The 16,101-nt window shown below is 42.5% G+C and overlaps 1 protein-coding gene across 8 annotated transcripts in view; it reads left to right on the top strand.

Annotated features, from left to right (window-relative positions):
• The window catches only part of ptprma (protein tyrosine phosphatase receptor type Ma), a 236,662-nt gene that overhangs the window by 87,786 nt on the left and 132,775 nt on the right, over positions 1 to 16,101 (top strand). For all 8 annotated transcript variants that reach the window (XM_066682258.1, XM_066682266.1, XM_066682264.1 and 5 more), the window contains exons 3-4: positions 6,494 to 6,768; positions 13,810 to 13,888. In XM_066682258.1, coding sequence (XP_066538355.1) covers positions 6,494 to 6,768; positions 13,810 to 13,888 — 354 coding nt within the window. The remainder of the gene's footprint in view (positions 1 to 6,493; positions 6,769 to 13,809; positions 13,889 to 16,101) is intronic.

The raw sequence follows: 16,101 nt of genomic DNA, 5'->3' as shown, positions 1-16,101 counted from the left end.
TTAATGTTTTATTATATATTTCTTTTTTTACAAAATGAAACATAAAGAAAAGTCTTCTTCATAAAGAGCTCACATAAATTCCACTTTATGGATTGCACTGCAAATTGCAAATTGCACTGCAGTAGTAAACATAGAAATGAACTATAAAATAATTTCATACTCTTAGAGAAGAGGGCTTAGGACTGAAAGGACGTTGGTTCGATTCCCACAACCAGCAGGAAAACTGGGGGCAGTGGGAGAGCAGGAACAGCACTGTCCTCCTCCCTCAATCCACCACAGAGGAGCCCTTGAGCAAGGAATCGAACCCACAACTGCTCCCTGGGCTCCGGGGATGGCTGCGTGCAGCTGTGTGTGTGTGTTCACAGCCCCTAAATAATTTACTTTAATTAAATAATTACTTGTCATTGTACAACTAAATGTGTCTTCCGCATTTAACCCATCTGTGGCAGTGAACACACAAACACACACTAGGGGCTGTGAACACACACACAGAGCTGCGGGCAACCATCCCCGGTGCCCAGGGAGCATTTGGGGGTTCAGTGCCTTGCTCAAGGGCACTTCAGCCATGGATGTTCCTGCTGGTCCTGAGGATCAAACCAGCGACCTTCCTACCAGCGAACTAAGCCCGGCCCGCTAACCAGTAAGCCAAGGCTGCCCTTGTGCACGCGTGTGAGTTGACTGCCACAGAGGGCTTCAATGTGTGTCATGTCTATGTGTGTTACATGTGTCCAATGAAGTAAAATAAAAGCTTGGGCTGAATAAAGGTGAAACCAGTTAGTTTAAAAAAAAAAAAGCCACGATCAGCCCTGATAGGACTGTGATCGGATACTGGAGTTTACCCACAGTTCTATAGCACTTACTTGTGATGTTATTGAGCTTAGTGTTTTTATGGTACATGTACATTGTCATTGGCTTCATACCGGCAAGTGTGAGCGAAGACATTAGGTCCTCCAGGTACCAATCTGGAGCTCATGAAATCTCCAGAGCAGGGACCAATGAAAAGCCTGCAGTCCCAGTATGTTGTGCAGTGGGAAACTCCACACTGTAAGCCTGAATAAGTTAGCAGAACTTAAAAAAAATTAAGGCAATTAGTTGCCATAACATTTTTAAGTTCATACACTCAAATGTCAGAAGTATGCATACACATTTACTTTAAATCTCTACAGCTTCATTTAATGCAATAATATTAAGGACTATTAACTAATTAAACCATAAACTCTTTCATTGTCTGTAACCAAGGTGCCAGTCCATCACACACTCACACCATATGGACACTCTTGCATGGCCAGTCCACCTACCAAAGTGTGTATTTGCACTGTTGGGGAACACACCAAACTCCTCAGGGCAGTGACTCAATGTGGGTCTCGAACCCATGACCCCAGGACTCTGGAGCTATGTGACAGTGATTCTACCTGTTGCGCTACCACCCCTTGCACTGAAACAAGCACATTAACCTCTCCAAGTTCACTAAAAGCAGTGAACCCCAGACCATCCGCCATCTTGGGTGAAAATTGCTGCAATGGCCACTGCTAAATCAAAGTTTTATAGAAAAAAAAGAGGTTGAGTTGAACATAATTAAATTGTTTATTTGAGTGAAACTTTTCCAAATATTTTAATTTAGAAACCCTCAATCCAGTTAATTACTTATAACATTACGGTTTACAGTGCAGAGTATTACTCAGTCAGTCAAAATACAGTAGACTCTGTAAAGACTTCATTCATAGCGTTTTCCACTAAGAAGGAACCGGAATGGTTCCAGTTCGCGAACTAAATTTGAAACCATTTGGCGTGTTTCCATCAACATAAACTGATGTTTAAACAAAGAAACAAAGAAAAGTTCATTCACAACTGGAACCAAAGAAGAGCCGGTTTTTTAGCATGAACTGTGACGTCATCTGTGGGCGTGTTGAGGGTCAGTAACTCAAGAAAGAGCTCAGCGGCTCAAATACAGCGTTATTGCCCAGTGGAGCAGGGTCATTTACAATGTTTACAATGTTTCATATAAATAAATATTATGAAGTAAAACAGTAACACACTTCATTTTTGTGCGTTATCTGGTGCTCTTATGTGCGATACCATGTCCGTTGGTCAGAGCTGCGGCCTCCAGCTCGGTTTCTCCACTGTTCAGAAGCTCAGCAGGACGGCTCTGAACTCAGCAACATTTACACAGTATTGTATCTCACTCTGGTCAACAAAGAATAAACAAAGAATAAACAACGACCCTGTCATGACTCTAACAGTTTATCTTTGGCTCTGGCGCTGTATTCATCCACTGCATCGCCCCCCACTGATGACGTATACCTTATTTCCCTCTAAACGTGTAAAAATGCGGGCCGGTTCACTGGAAAGAATCAAGGTTCCAACAATCAGAAACAGAATCGTTTCAAGAACCAGAGTTCTTTTGGTGGAAAAACACTAACAGAATCTACCATTTCCTATTTTAATGCTGCAAGAGCAGCGCTTTGGTGATTAGAGTTTTACAATCTAGAAATAGACGGGCAATAGGGCCTCTGTAATGGCCCTTGACCCAGAGAGAGCGGTGATTGTCAAGGGCTGGCATGGAGCCTCTCAGACTCAATTTGCCCCTTGCTGCTCTTGAGAAAGTATTGTGGTCTTATTGATCCCAAGGCTGTGCCTGAAAGGTAGCAGGGCCAGGACTAATGGACTAACTGAGACTAACTCACCCTAACCTGCTCCTGCAGACCAGCTCCACGCACATCGTTTCCATGGTGCACCCTGCAGGGCATCGCAAGAGCTCAAGACCTGAAACATGGCAGCACAATGCTTTCACCTTCACTCTCTTTCTTATTTCACTTTCGTTCCTTCTTCCATCTCTGTTTCCCTTCTTATCTGCCTCATACTTTCTCTACCGTTCTCTCTTTATCTCTCCACCTTTCTCTCTCACTCTTTGTGGCATGCTTGCACCAGCAGTTTGAAATGAATACAGATAGACGATGGTCAGTGATCTTTTCGTAAGACTCTGAGCACAGCCTAGGCGATGTGGCACTGCGAGAGTGTGCCTGAGGCAGATCATCTCCCGCTGTGTGCTGCATGTGTGAATGACCGATCCAGACCGGATACTCCGGAGTTTCTCTAGAATTTCTCCGGAGTTCATGTGTGAAAGTGACATAAGTGTGGGAATCCCCCCCCCCCCCCCCCCCCCCCTCTCTCTCTCTCTCTCTCTCTCTCCCTCTCACACCCACACCAGTGAGAGCTGGGTTACTCTGAGGTGACTGTTACTATAGAAAGCCAACTCAGCAGTTTCAGGAATGACCTCATCATCATATCCCTAGGTTTGGCATCTGGAGCACAGACTGTTGATATCTTTGCTTCTTGCAAGTTAGTAATATGATATGATTATGAGACAGTGAACTTATTTGTACAGATATTTTCTTACAGCATTAATGTAATGCATTTTATTTAAATATTATTTTTATTCACAATTGTTCCCAGCTTTGTATTTATCAATATTTAAGGCTCCCCAATCACACACAGTTACGGCAAGCACATGCCTCCTTTATAATTCTGATCATTAGTTTTTGCATTTCCCCCAAAAGAGAACAGATATGAGACTTTCACACATAATAAGATGATCCCAAAAAAATGAAAAAGTACAAGAGTAATGCGTAAATATTTAAAACATTTCAGTTGTTCAGAGAAAACACTTGAAAACTTTGTGCTTTTTGGGATTAAATATGTTTTTATTTATTTATTTATTTTAATGAAAAATGTTCCAACTTTCTTTTTCATATTTGGCGTGTTATTTATTTATATATGTTTTTTTTTACTTTGGTAATCAACTTTTTATTCTTTTCCACACAATTAACTGGGATGGCAGAAGGGGAGGTTTGTTGTTTTTTTAAGCAGTCCAGAACATTCACAGAGTCACAGAGAGGTTATTTTCAACCAGTGAAAAAACAGCCAAGTCTTAATACACTGTTAACACTATGTCTGTATTTAGATAGAAGATGGCCTCCTCTAGGTCTGTCCTGTAGGTCTTTATGGCCAACATTTACTGAAATGAATAGGTTGTTTGTGTCCTTTTACTGCAGTGTTAGCCTCTCCTCTTTGGGATGGGGGGCCTTTTACACTAGATGTTGGACCTTTTGTGTTGTATTTGATTGCATTTGGCGATAAAAGCATTGGGAAGGTCTGGTACTGATTTTGAACACATGAACTCCGAAGAATTTCTAGAGAAACTCCAGAGTATCAGATCACACAGTTGGAGATTCTGACGCTTGGCATTGGATATGGTGACATAAAGCACATGTGCAGCTGCTCCAGAGCATTCCATCTTCTTTGATGCTAATGTATTCTATAGAGAATAAGCTGGGTGTGCACAGCTGAACATCTGTGTCCACAGTTTGTGGATTCACTAGTTATAAAGGCCTCCAAGCCTTTGGATGTTGTACATTTCTTTTTTGTGAGCTTTTTTAAAGCCTCTATGGACTTTTTTGAATAGACGTGACAGATTTTGTCCTTCAGTAATGTGGTATTGTAGTATCCTGTCAGTTCTAACAAGAATACAGTCTACCCATTCATAATGTTATGAGATACGTGTCAAGGAGACGTATGTGTCTTCTGTTAGGTAAAGCGTTTAAGCCAACCCAAATAAAAGTGGCTGAATATTCACCTCTTAATGACAGGCTACATTCTTGTGTAAAGATTGCAGAGGAAAGCAAGCCAGAACATCTGCCCCCAAGCTCTCCACTGTGGTGCCATTACAAACGTGCCAAACAGAGCTCCTCATTTCATGCACTTAAAGTGTGAGGAAATGACTCTTGATGAGTTGGTCCATTCTTTTTGGTTCTCTCTCTCTCTCTCTCTCTCTCTCTCTCTCTCTCTCTCTCTCTCTCTCTCTCTCTCTCTCTCTCTCTCTCCCTCTCTCTCTCTCTCTCTCTCTCACTGTCTTTTAGAACAGAGTTAACACACAGACCCAGAGTCAACAGCAGGGTTTCCAGGATGAGAAGCTGATATTAATGTTATGTAGAGGTTATTCATTAACTATTCAGACGACACACTTCCTCTGTGTGCTTTCAAGCCTTTTTTGCTCTCAGGGTGTTAGGCAAGCAAACTGTTCACACATTAGAGCTTTTTTTTAAAGCCAATGCTTGAAAGACCTCACTGTTGTATTTGACCATGGAGCAGAAAATTGGGAGAAATTTTGACCCTGAGAAGACATGCTCTTTTTTAATGATGGCATACAGCTTTGGCCATATCACTCATGACCCTGAATATTTGAAATGAATGCAGGGTGTGTCAAGTGTACCAGTGGTTTCCAGTTTACCAGGTCACAGGAAACTGAGTCTGTTTCCGGAGACCTTGGTGTGTCTACACATAATGTGTTCACTGAGAGATTCTTTTCCAGTGCTTTTTTTTTAACAACTGCCTTTGTTTTTCTTTGTCAAAAGGTTTGTAGATATCACTGGTCATTTTTTCATGTTCAAATAAATTTGTCATGAGCATACAGAACTTTACATTAGATACTAAAAGAATCATTCCATAGGTATTCATTATTAGCCTTCTGCCTCATGCTTGGGAAATAGTACACTGTTAAAAATGTCTGTCAATTCTATGGTGAAAAACTGTAAAACCATGGCAGTAAATGACTGTTAACTTTAAAAAGGTTGAATACAGTTTCTGTAAGAGTCTAATACCATATAAACTTTACAGTAAACATCTCTTTACTGTAAAGAATCAGTTGTTTCAACATTAAATTCATTCATTCATCCATTACCTGTAACCGCTTATCCAATTCAGGGTCACGGTGGGTCCAGGGCCTACCTGGAATCATTGGGCACAAGGCGGGGATTACACCCTGGAGGGGGCGCCAGTCCTTCACAGGGCAACACACACACATTCACTCACACCTACGGACACTTTGGAGTCACCAATCCACCTACCAACATGTGTTTTTGGACCGTGGGAGGAAACCGGAGCACCCGGAGGAAACCCACGGAGACACAGGGAGAACACACCACACTCCTCACAGACAATCACACGGAGGAAACCCACGCAGACACGGGGAGAACACACCACACTCCTCACAGACAATCACCCGGAGGAAACCCACGCAGACACGGGGAGAACACACCACACTCCTCACAGACAGACACCCGGAGCGGGAATCGAACCCACAACCTCCAGGTCCCTGGAGCTGTGTGACTGCGACACTACCTGCCGCACCACCGTGACGCCCTTCAACATTAAATACATTTACAAAAATATTCTGTAATATTTTTGTCACTGTTAAATACACAAAGCATTATGGGTGGAACAAGGTGTTCTGATCCTTTTAAATACATCATTTGAATATTAAATACATAAAAGTCATTTCAGGAGACACAAATCTGAGTGCTTAACGTTGATCTCATAATTACCCTTATGTATTAGCTCAAAGTGTGTGTGTGTGTGTGAAAGCAAATATTTTATTTCCATGCATATGCTGTTGCCTCAATAGACTTACCAATGTCTGGACTCTTCTTGTGTGCAGGCTCGGCTTTCATGATGGTAAACACGTCTGGAAGATCGGGACAGAAAGCCAGCCTGTTTGTCCCACAGCTGAAGGAGAATGACACTCACTGCCTCACATTCCAGTACTATGTAGCCAGTGCTGAGAGTTCAACACCTGGGCACCTCAGCATCTATGTCAAAGAGAACAACAGTCCTTCCCTGGGTTTCCCTGTCTGGAACTCCTCTGAACCTGCCTTCCATAAATGGAGACAGGTAGAGCTGGCTGTCAGCATCTTCTGGCCCAACTTTTACCAGGTAAGAACTTTGAGAGTTTTAACAAAACTCTTGTGCACTTACGGAGATGTTGTATATTTATAGATGGTGTAGTAGCTAGGATTTGACACACCATTTGGCAGGACTCCTAACAGTTTACAAACTTGCTCTGCAACATGAATCAAATAGTAATCACACAGGAAAAGCTGTAATCAAAAGTGGATACATGCCACATTTGGCATATGCCAGGACATTGAATTAAAACGTTTCTGTACTTGGTGAAGCTGTGCAAGACGACAGCGGTTAGATACTGTTTACAAAGTTTTATCAAAGAGTAGCCGAGCCCCTGGTGCTTCTTAGTATGGGACCATCACTGACCTGAAAGAAAACATTGAAGCAGTTGTCATTGTAATTCTTGAATTCCCCAGAATTAGGTTCAGGTTATTTCCAATCCCCACACCAGCAGGAGAAGTTTCTTTTTTGGAATCACACACAGCGGAGCATCTTACTGATTAATTCCCTTCACCTGAGCATTCATTCACTCTTGACACAGCACAAAGGCAGAACACAAAGCCACCCAGGTAGGCTGATTTGACACCTGCCACACTGGAGTAGAATTGCCTGTTGATCCACACAGGGTATCCATCTTAATTGAGAGAGAAAGTCCCAATTACTTCTTGCTAAAATGGACCCCCAGTGGTCCTGCGGATGATTCCGGGCATTTCCTCTGCGCTTGGCTGAATGGGCGTGGAATAAGCCGTCCAGCCAGGGCCCAGTGTGCATCTTTAATGGCTGAAAAGTCATTGTGTAAAGAACTAGCACCACAGGAGTGTTTTTTGTGACAGAAAAGATCTTTCATGAGCTCAACTGGAGATGAACATGCGAACAGAAAAGGGAAAAAGCTAGCAAAAGCAGAACAGGGAATAGAATGGAACTGGTAGTCTCTCTCTCTCTCTCTCTCTCTCTCTCTCTCTCTCTCTCTCTCTCTCTCACTCTATCTCTCTCTCTCTCTCACCTCACTCTATCTCTCTCTGTCTTTCTCTCCTCTCTCTCTCCTCTCTCTCTCTCTCTCTCTCTGTCTCTCTGTCTCTCTCTATCTCTCTCTCTCTCTCTCTCATCTTTCTCTCCTCTCTCTCTGTCTCCCCCTCTCTCTCTCTCTCTCTCTCTCTCTCTCTCTCGGTTCACCCTAAAGTCTAAACAGTGCAAGAGGCATTGTTCAATGATATAAAATTATACATTTACAGTTTTACTTCTAATATCTAATATGTACATACATTTAGCAATGACATGAAATATCCTAAAATGATCCTAAACCGTAAAGCTTTGTTTATGTTTGTTTTGTTAAGGAATTGCCTCCAATTTCCCCATATTTCTGTGGTGTTAATTTTAAAATGCTAATTTAAAATGCTATTAAATTTCACTCATTGTGTGTGATATTATTGTTATCATGTCATATTTTCAACTTTATTATATCTGATTATATAACTGCATTATATCAGAATCATTTCAGATCCAGTTCAGGGTCGCGGTGGGTCCAGAGCCTACCTGGAATCATTGGGCGCAAGGCGGGAATACACCCTGGAGGGGGCGCCAGTCCTTCACAGGGCAACACACACTCACACTTTTTGAGTCGCCAATCCACCTACCAACGTGTGTTTTTGGACTGTGGGAGGAAACCGGAGCACCCAGAGGAAACCCAGGGAGAACACACCACACTCCTCACAGACAGTCACCCGAAGCGGGAATCAAACCCACAACCTCCAGGTCCCTGGAGCTGTGTGACTGCGACACTACCTGCTGCACCACCGTGCCGCCCAGTGCTTATAGTGTGGATCAAGTACCACAGAGGTGCTAACCCCTTGTCTAAACAGCCTTGTTTCAGCCCCTATTCCTTTAAACGAGAATGAGTTCAGCAGGAGGGGAGGAACGAGAAAACTTTATTTTTAGCTGTTTAGTTTGGTCCTCATTCTTCTCCGTTCTCGTATTCGCCAAATGTTCTTAGCGATCTTACTTCGCCGCTTATCGTGCTCATTTTTCCCCGTTTAACCTCTTCTTTTCATTTACATTTACCATTGTCTGACACCCTGTCCATGCGCTGTATTATTCCAGGTGGGCTCTGTACTTCCTGTGATCCTGAGTCTTGATCCTGCTGTGTATGCCAGTCTGTAGTTTTTGATCTTTTATCAGACGGTTTGTAGAGTTACTCTGCTTCAGCAGTCGTGTGAATTTGTGAATTTGAGAGAGGCTGTAGCTTTGCTTTGTAGAGCAGAGTCTCAGAGCACTGATGGAGCTGGAGAGCGTGGAGCAGTGACAGAGAGCAGTGGTTAGACGTGGTGCTCATCATGTGGCTACAGCTCTCTGGTGAAATGAGGAATGGTAAATGCACACTTAGGTCCACAGAGAAATATCCACCATCTGCTGGCTATTTACAGCAAATGGCAGGAGACACCTCTCCATCTTCTCGTCTCCTTCCCTACGCCATAGACGAGCGTAGCTGGTGAAGAACGCAGTTACGACTTGTTAATATCGGCATGATTAACAATAGAATCTGCGCCACTGTAGCTAATTAGCGACAAAGAGGTAATTATGGGTTTCTGAAATTGCACAGTATCTTAAGTGTTTGTCAAAATGAAACCACCTGGTACTCAGAAATTACTTTGTCTCTTATTTTGTAATTATGGGGTTTGTGTTTTTATCCTTTCTCATCTCCCTTTGCTGCTTTCTTCTGCTGCACATTGAGAGAATCCATCGCAGACTGTAATTGCTCGTCCAGCTCGGTTGCCTTTCAAAACTTTTAATTGATGAAACCATGCAATTTGAATATGATAATTCCTGTGGCCTGGTGCCCTCTGAACTTCACTGGCATTTTGTGGTGTTCAGTTCCAAAGTATGTTACATTATTGTGCTCCTATTAATAGCATGTGGATTACAATTATAGGTGTGAGAGAGACTGCTTTACAGCATTTCACACACACACAATGATGGGCTGAGCATTTCACACACACACACACACACACAGAGAGAGAGAGATATAAGTTTGGAGACACCTAGATTATAGGGCCAGATATCTGGGGACATGATCAGTTTTGAGCCAAATGTGGATGAGAAAGTAGTCCTACTGGAGTGTGAGAATTTTCTAAACAAATCCATTGCCTTGACAATATATAGCTCATCATAGGAGTGGGGCGGCACGGTGGTGCAGCAGGTAGGTGTCGCAGTCACACAGCTCCAGGGACCTGCAGGTTGTGGGTTCGAGTCCTGCTCCAGGTGACTGTCTGTGAGGAGTGTGGTGTGTTCTCCCCGTGTCCGCATGGGTTTCCTCCGGGTGACTGTCTGTGAGGAGTGTGGTGTGTCCTCCCTGTGTCCACGTGGGTTTCCTCTGGGTGCTCCAGTCTCCTCCCACAGTCCAAAAACACACGTTGGTAGGCGGATTGGCGACTCCAAAGTGAATGTGTGTGTGTGTGTGTTGCCCTGTGAAGGACTGGCGCCCCCTCCAGGGTGTATTCCTGCCTTGCACCCAATGATTCCAGGTAGGCTCTGGACCCACCGCGACCCTGAACTGGATAAGCGCTTACAGATAATGAATGAATGAATCATAAAAGTGATTTTGGATTGTGATGTTTTCAGACTGACAGCAAACATTACTTTTAAATTTTTAACCAGCGGTCTGTATTTTCAGACTTGCTGGGAAATCATCTCTGGTGGCTCGTCATAAATGTGTTTGAAAGTAAGATCAACAGTGTGTAAAGCTGCTTCAAAGGAAACCAGGACTGACATCTAAAATAATCTCCATGGAAGCTGGATTTGTTTTTTGCTTCATAAATAATCTAAAGGCGGTTCACAGTTTTGATGTCTTCACTGTTTTAGTAAAGTAGGGAAGTAGAAAGAATAAGGAAAACTCTTCTATATGTACGTGTGTCTGAACACACTGATGGCTGTTGCTCGTGTGGTTTATGGTCTGGTCCTGCAGCGTAGGATTTTTGAACTTAGAAAATCTGAAATGTCAGTGTAAGCTCTTCTCTCTCGATGTTTACTTGGATATATAATGCAAGCCTTTTTAAGACGGCATAACAACGAACAGCCATTGTGTAACTATGCATCCAGCTAATGAAAACAGTCCAGCAGCGGCGCACCCGGACTTCAGTCTCTGTATTCAGAGATCTCTGGGGACCGGAGCATTTTTACTGTACTGTGTGGTGACAGACATCAACACTACAGATTTAATCTCCCTCAGGCTCTCTGTGACATTTAACATGGCCAAGACTGGCTTTTCATTTTCTTTAAATTAGCCCCTCATAAAGCGCTAATTAGTGGCCAGGCCACTCACAATTGTCCCTCAAAAGGAAGCGGAATGAAAATCAATTAAAACCCATTTGAATGGCCTAATAAAGGCATCTCTTTTGAACAGGGGCTCACAGTGTTATCTCGCGCTAATGAGTCATTTGGAGGGCTTTGTTCAGCTTGCATTGGAGTGACACACTCGAAGCCTACTAGGCAACATCAGCTGCGTTAGATGAGAACTGTCACCTGCTGGTGGACTTTTATGCCTTGCCGGACTCCCTCCTTGTTCAACAGTGCGAAACGTTTATTAAAGAACAGAGTAAAGCCAAACACAACCCATCCTCAAATTGCTTTCTTCATTCATTGTTTCAAGGGCTGGCTCTGAACAGTTCTCAAACCCTGAGAAGGGAGGAAGAGGGCATGTTTCACTGCACAACAGATTAGCCACATACTTCAGCTACTTATGGCTTATGACTCATTCGTTTTCACATTTAAGGAATGTGTGTAATATCAGTATTCCTGAGATATGATGTGATACGGTGCGAAGTGTGAAGTGTAAACGACTTCAGTTATGTTTACAGTCTGAGCTTTTCACTCCACGTGACGATCACCAGACCCACATGGCTGCGTTATCTTATTTTCCTGTTCTGTGTTGAGCCACCATAACAGTTTATCAAGCCTCTCACGGTTCCATTTTGTGACCAAAGCATGATCATATTGGTACAAACTAGTAAGCCTACTCTTGACCTCTCTGTGTCCTTCTGAGCTGGTCTGCCTTCCAGAAGTTGATTTCGAGAGTTTGTAGTAGACAGAGTGAGAGGAGAGGGAGAAATAGAAGCGAAGGAATGCAGGGGAACATCACAGGATAAAGAGGTGCTTCTTGCCTGATGTAAACCATGTTCCTGGCTGGCCGCCAGCAGTGTGAGAATGCAGAAAAAGCTCCCTGGTCGGTTCCTGTATGATAGAACTGGGGGAGGCAGAGCTCCTTTCCTTTCCTCTCCACTTGCGTCTTTTTGCCGTGTGTGCTGCAGTGGTCTGTGAGTGAGAGGTCATGTCTGTGGAAAGCTGAGCTGGTGTTTCCTTCACAAGTGTGTGACCAGATACCAGTGACCAAAACAATGTAAACGGTTCATCATGGAAACCTGACACTGCCCTCAGTAAAGGCCCATGGGAAATGTCTTTCCTCTCAACAGTAAAGTGTGTCATTGCCGGTGCAGCAAACACAACAGCAAAGCAGATGTTTCCAGTCATTTTAATTGGCTGAGAGGTAGCTATGAGCATTTTCTATTTGTCATGATTAAAAATAATAAAATAACATAAAAAAATCCCAGTTGTGCCCCAATAGATTGTTCTGAACATCACCAGCTTTGTTGTCTGGTTTGCAAATTGCCTTTATTTATGTGTGTAAGCGTTAGGTAGCACAGTTATGGAGGTCTTTCACAGTTGTTAGAAGTCACAGCTTTTTCGATAATTATTTCACTCATTATATTAAAGGTTTCAGTTAGTTTGTTTTGAATTTCCTCTTATTTATAGGAGTAGATCATCTTGTATATATATTCCCTTCTGAATTATCTCCTCAAAATAGTAATGACATACAGTGGAACCTCCACCTACGAACTTGATCCATTCTGTGACCCGGTTCGTAAGTGGAAAAGTTCATTTCTCGAGTCAATTTTCCCCATTTAAAATAATGGAAAAGCAATTAATGCGTTCCAGCCCCCACCCCGAAAGTCACCCTTTTTGCACTGATATACGTTTACAACACTCCCAAATTAGTAACAAAATACATGTTTAATTACCAAAAATAATTGAGAAACACAGTGGAAACAGTAATAAAAAAAGGAATAAAAAAGTTTTAAGTGGTTACATATCGCTACCTTGAAGACGTGACGACTGGCTGGAGGAGTAACACAGGCACTGGCTGTATGACGGGAGGTGGGGGGTGGGTGGAATAACGGAGAGTAGGTGGGTGAATGTGGGGAGACGAAGCGTAGATACAGCGTAACTTAGCACGAATTTCGATGTCTGCTATTTACACTAATGCTAAATTGCTAAAGCTACAATTTGCTAATCTTAAAAGCTCACTCAAGTCTGGGCGCTGAGAGACTCGCCTATTGGGGTCAGTGGCCATTTACAGCCGTCGGCTCGGCGGAGGCTCGGGTTCGTTTCTAGAGTCATGGTTCGTTGGTGGAGGCAAAAAGTACTCAAATGCCCGGTTCGTATCTTGGAAAGTTCGTTAGTATAGGCGTCCGTTAGCAGAGGTTCCACTGTATTTAATAACCAGTTTGTTTGGCATAACTACTGATTAAATGTATGTATATTGTGACATATATATTGAGCATAATTATATTCTGATATACATTTTTCTAAAAAAAATAGCTTCGTGGGATCGTCTACAATAATGTGAAGTGTCAAACGCAGCCTGGATCTGTAGATTAGTAGATCAGCTGAGAATGCTTTGTACACACAGATTCTTGTTTTTTTTTCTGAATGTATGGAAAGTAGTGAGCGCCTCACACACACTCTACTTTCCCCTCGGGAATACAGAAACACAGGCATCAGCAGGGCCTCTTAAACTTAACCAGCTGTTCACTTTGCAGTGCTTTCTATGACAGTTTCTCACAAATAGAGTGGAGCCTCTAACTCTGGAGTTCAGGACCTGAGCCGCTCAATCATTCCCACAGCCCTATTTTAAACGGCTTTACTCCTGTGTAATATCAAGAGTATGAACATGTTTTGATTTCAAATTACTAATGCTTCAAATGTCTGCCTTTTTTTTTCCTTTTCTCTCTCTCTCTCTAGCTCATCTTTCAAGCTGTGAGTACAGGAGAGCCAGGGGTACTAGCCATCAAGGACATCTCCCTCCAGGGACATCAGTGCAGTAAGTTATCCATCTCTATCTTTCACTTTACTTTTCATCCACCCTTCTCTAGTGGACAGGGTGTACCATGTTTTAAAAATGTTACACAACAGGTAGGCTGTTCCTAAATGGTTTATCTGAAAAGGTCCAATGACTTCATACATGGCTTTGATTCCATAGTTCCATAATTATATTTTGGGGTGCACACATTCCAGCTTCCATTGAAAATAACCAAATAAAATGAAATGCCTGGAGTAGCTATACATGAGCCTTAGCTCACCTTGCTCAACGGCAAGTGCCTACAAGAGGAGTACAAAGCCCCCAAGGACTGAGCTGTGGATCCAGCTAATCACTTAAACCTCACTTATGCTTTTGAGGCTGAATATAATCACATTTTCAAAGCATTGATCCAACCTTATGATATTATAAGAGGACATCATATAATAAGACATTTACAAGAAATTTTCCACACCCTTTTACTTACAATAAAGTATTTACAATAAAACATCTTAAATCTCCAAAATTGTAAAGTTACAGCAAAGGGAAAAGATTATTCAACTTTTAATGTGTGCAGAAATTAATTTTTGAACAATTTCTGTTGGAAAAAGACCTTGTTTCAACAGTAGCTATATGCTTCAGCTCATATGCTGTTAGAAAATCTTGTCTGTTATTTCACCTTGAAAATATCATTTTGCATTTTGTTTCAGAGCCTGGGCTTGATAAATAAGATAGTGATGCTTGTGAAGCTGTTTGGGCGTTTCGCCTCAGCTCTCCTTCACTCGGCCTCGCTGATCACCTTCTCCCTTTCACCTGATAATCCACTTCTATCTCTGAGCTTTTGACTCCTCACCCCTCCATCTTTCTCCTTCGCTCTCATTCTGCCTTGGCCCCGGTTTTTATTCCATGCTTTGTTCCATAATTCCTTCAGCCTTTCTCTTGCCTTCTCTCCTTTTCACTTTGCTCCAAACTCTTCTTATCTTCGGCTTGGTTTTGTCAGCCCTCCTACACACACACACACACACACACATAAACGGAATTAGATATGTAGCTGTTTTCATTGTTGCTGTGCAGTGAACAGCAACACACTACTTTCAGTCATTTTATTTTAGAGGCGTAAATCTGTATGTTTTCTTCTTTTTTTATCTTAGAGATTTATAGTAACACTTTTACTTTGGAGTCCCAAACCTCAGTGCTAATGAAGTGTGAACAAGCTAATATATGTGCTAACACGGTAATGTCCCCACTTAGTTATCAGTGTGAGTTACAGTACGTGGATATGAATACCTCTATGCAGTCACACATCCCCAAAATATGGCCACCTGAAATAAATGGTAACCAGATGCTTGTGTCTGTTTTTGCTTTTCCTCTCATGTTGCCATGTATCCAGATTTGTTACAGAATATCTGTAGTTTAAAGTCGTTCTAAAGTTCAGGAGTGACTTGAACAAAAGTAAAACTGGTTAAAAACAGCAATGTTTTATGAAATATACTTGAAAAACGTACTTAATTACTATAACATTGTACATAGACTATGTTTCTTGGTGTTCTTAGTTCGATCCATGCTTGGGTCTTTTTCTATTAGGAGTTTGGTGTGTCCTCCCCATTTTGGTGTAGGTTTCCTCCAGGCGCTCTGGTTTCCTCCCACAGTGCAAAACCTCATGTTGGAAGGTGACCTGTCTGTGTGATATTTTCCACGCCTGTGGAGTGTGTATGTGATGTGCGAGCTTGTGAAGAACTAGCCCCTTGAGCCCGGGGATTCAGGTTAGGATTCTGACCCACTGTGACTCTGATCAGGAAGAAGCTGTTACAGAAGATGAATGAATGAATAGAACGTGTACTTTTGTACATTAATCTACTTCCAGTGGAGATGAACTTTACACTGAGACTGTACTGTATGTCTCTGTTTTTACTTTATTGTACTGTAAATGTTTTATAACACAGTGCTGTATATTTAAGGTACTAAATTTCTATTTTCATCCATCCATTATCTGTAAGCGCTTATCCATTTCAGGGTCAATGTGGGTCCAGAGCCTACCTGGAATCATTGGGCGCAAGGCAAGAACACACCCTGGAGGGGGCGCCAGTCCTTCACAGGGCACCACACACTCACACATTCACACCTACAGACACTTTTGAGTTGCGTTCCAACGTGTGTTTTTGGACTGTGGGAGGAAACCGGAGCACCCGGAGGAAACCCACACAGACACGAGGAGAACACACCACACTCCTCACAGA

This window comes from Hoplias malabaricus, chromosome 10, assembly GCF_029633855.1.
Source record: "Hoplias malabaricus isolate fHopMal1 chromosome 10, fHopMal1.hap1, whole genome shotgun sequence".
NCBI classification, from domain to species: domain Eukaryota; kingdom Metazoa; phylum Chordata; class Actinopteri; order Characiformes; family Erythrinidae; genus Hoplias; species Hoplias malabaricus.
The sequence above is the reverse complement of the archived record's forward strand: the minus strand, read 5'-3'. Positions and strand labels throughout refer to the sequence as shown.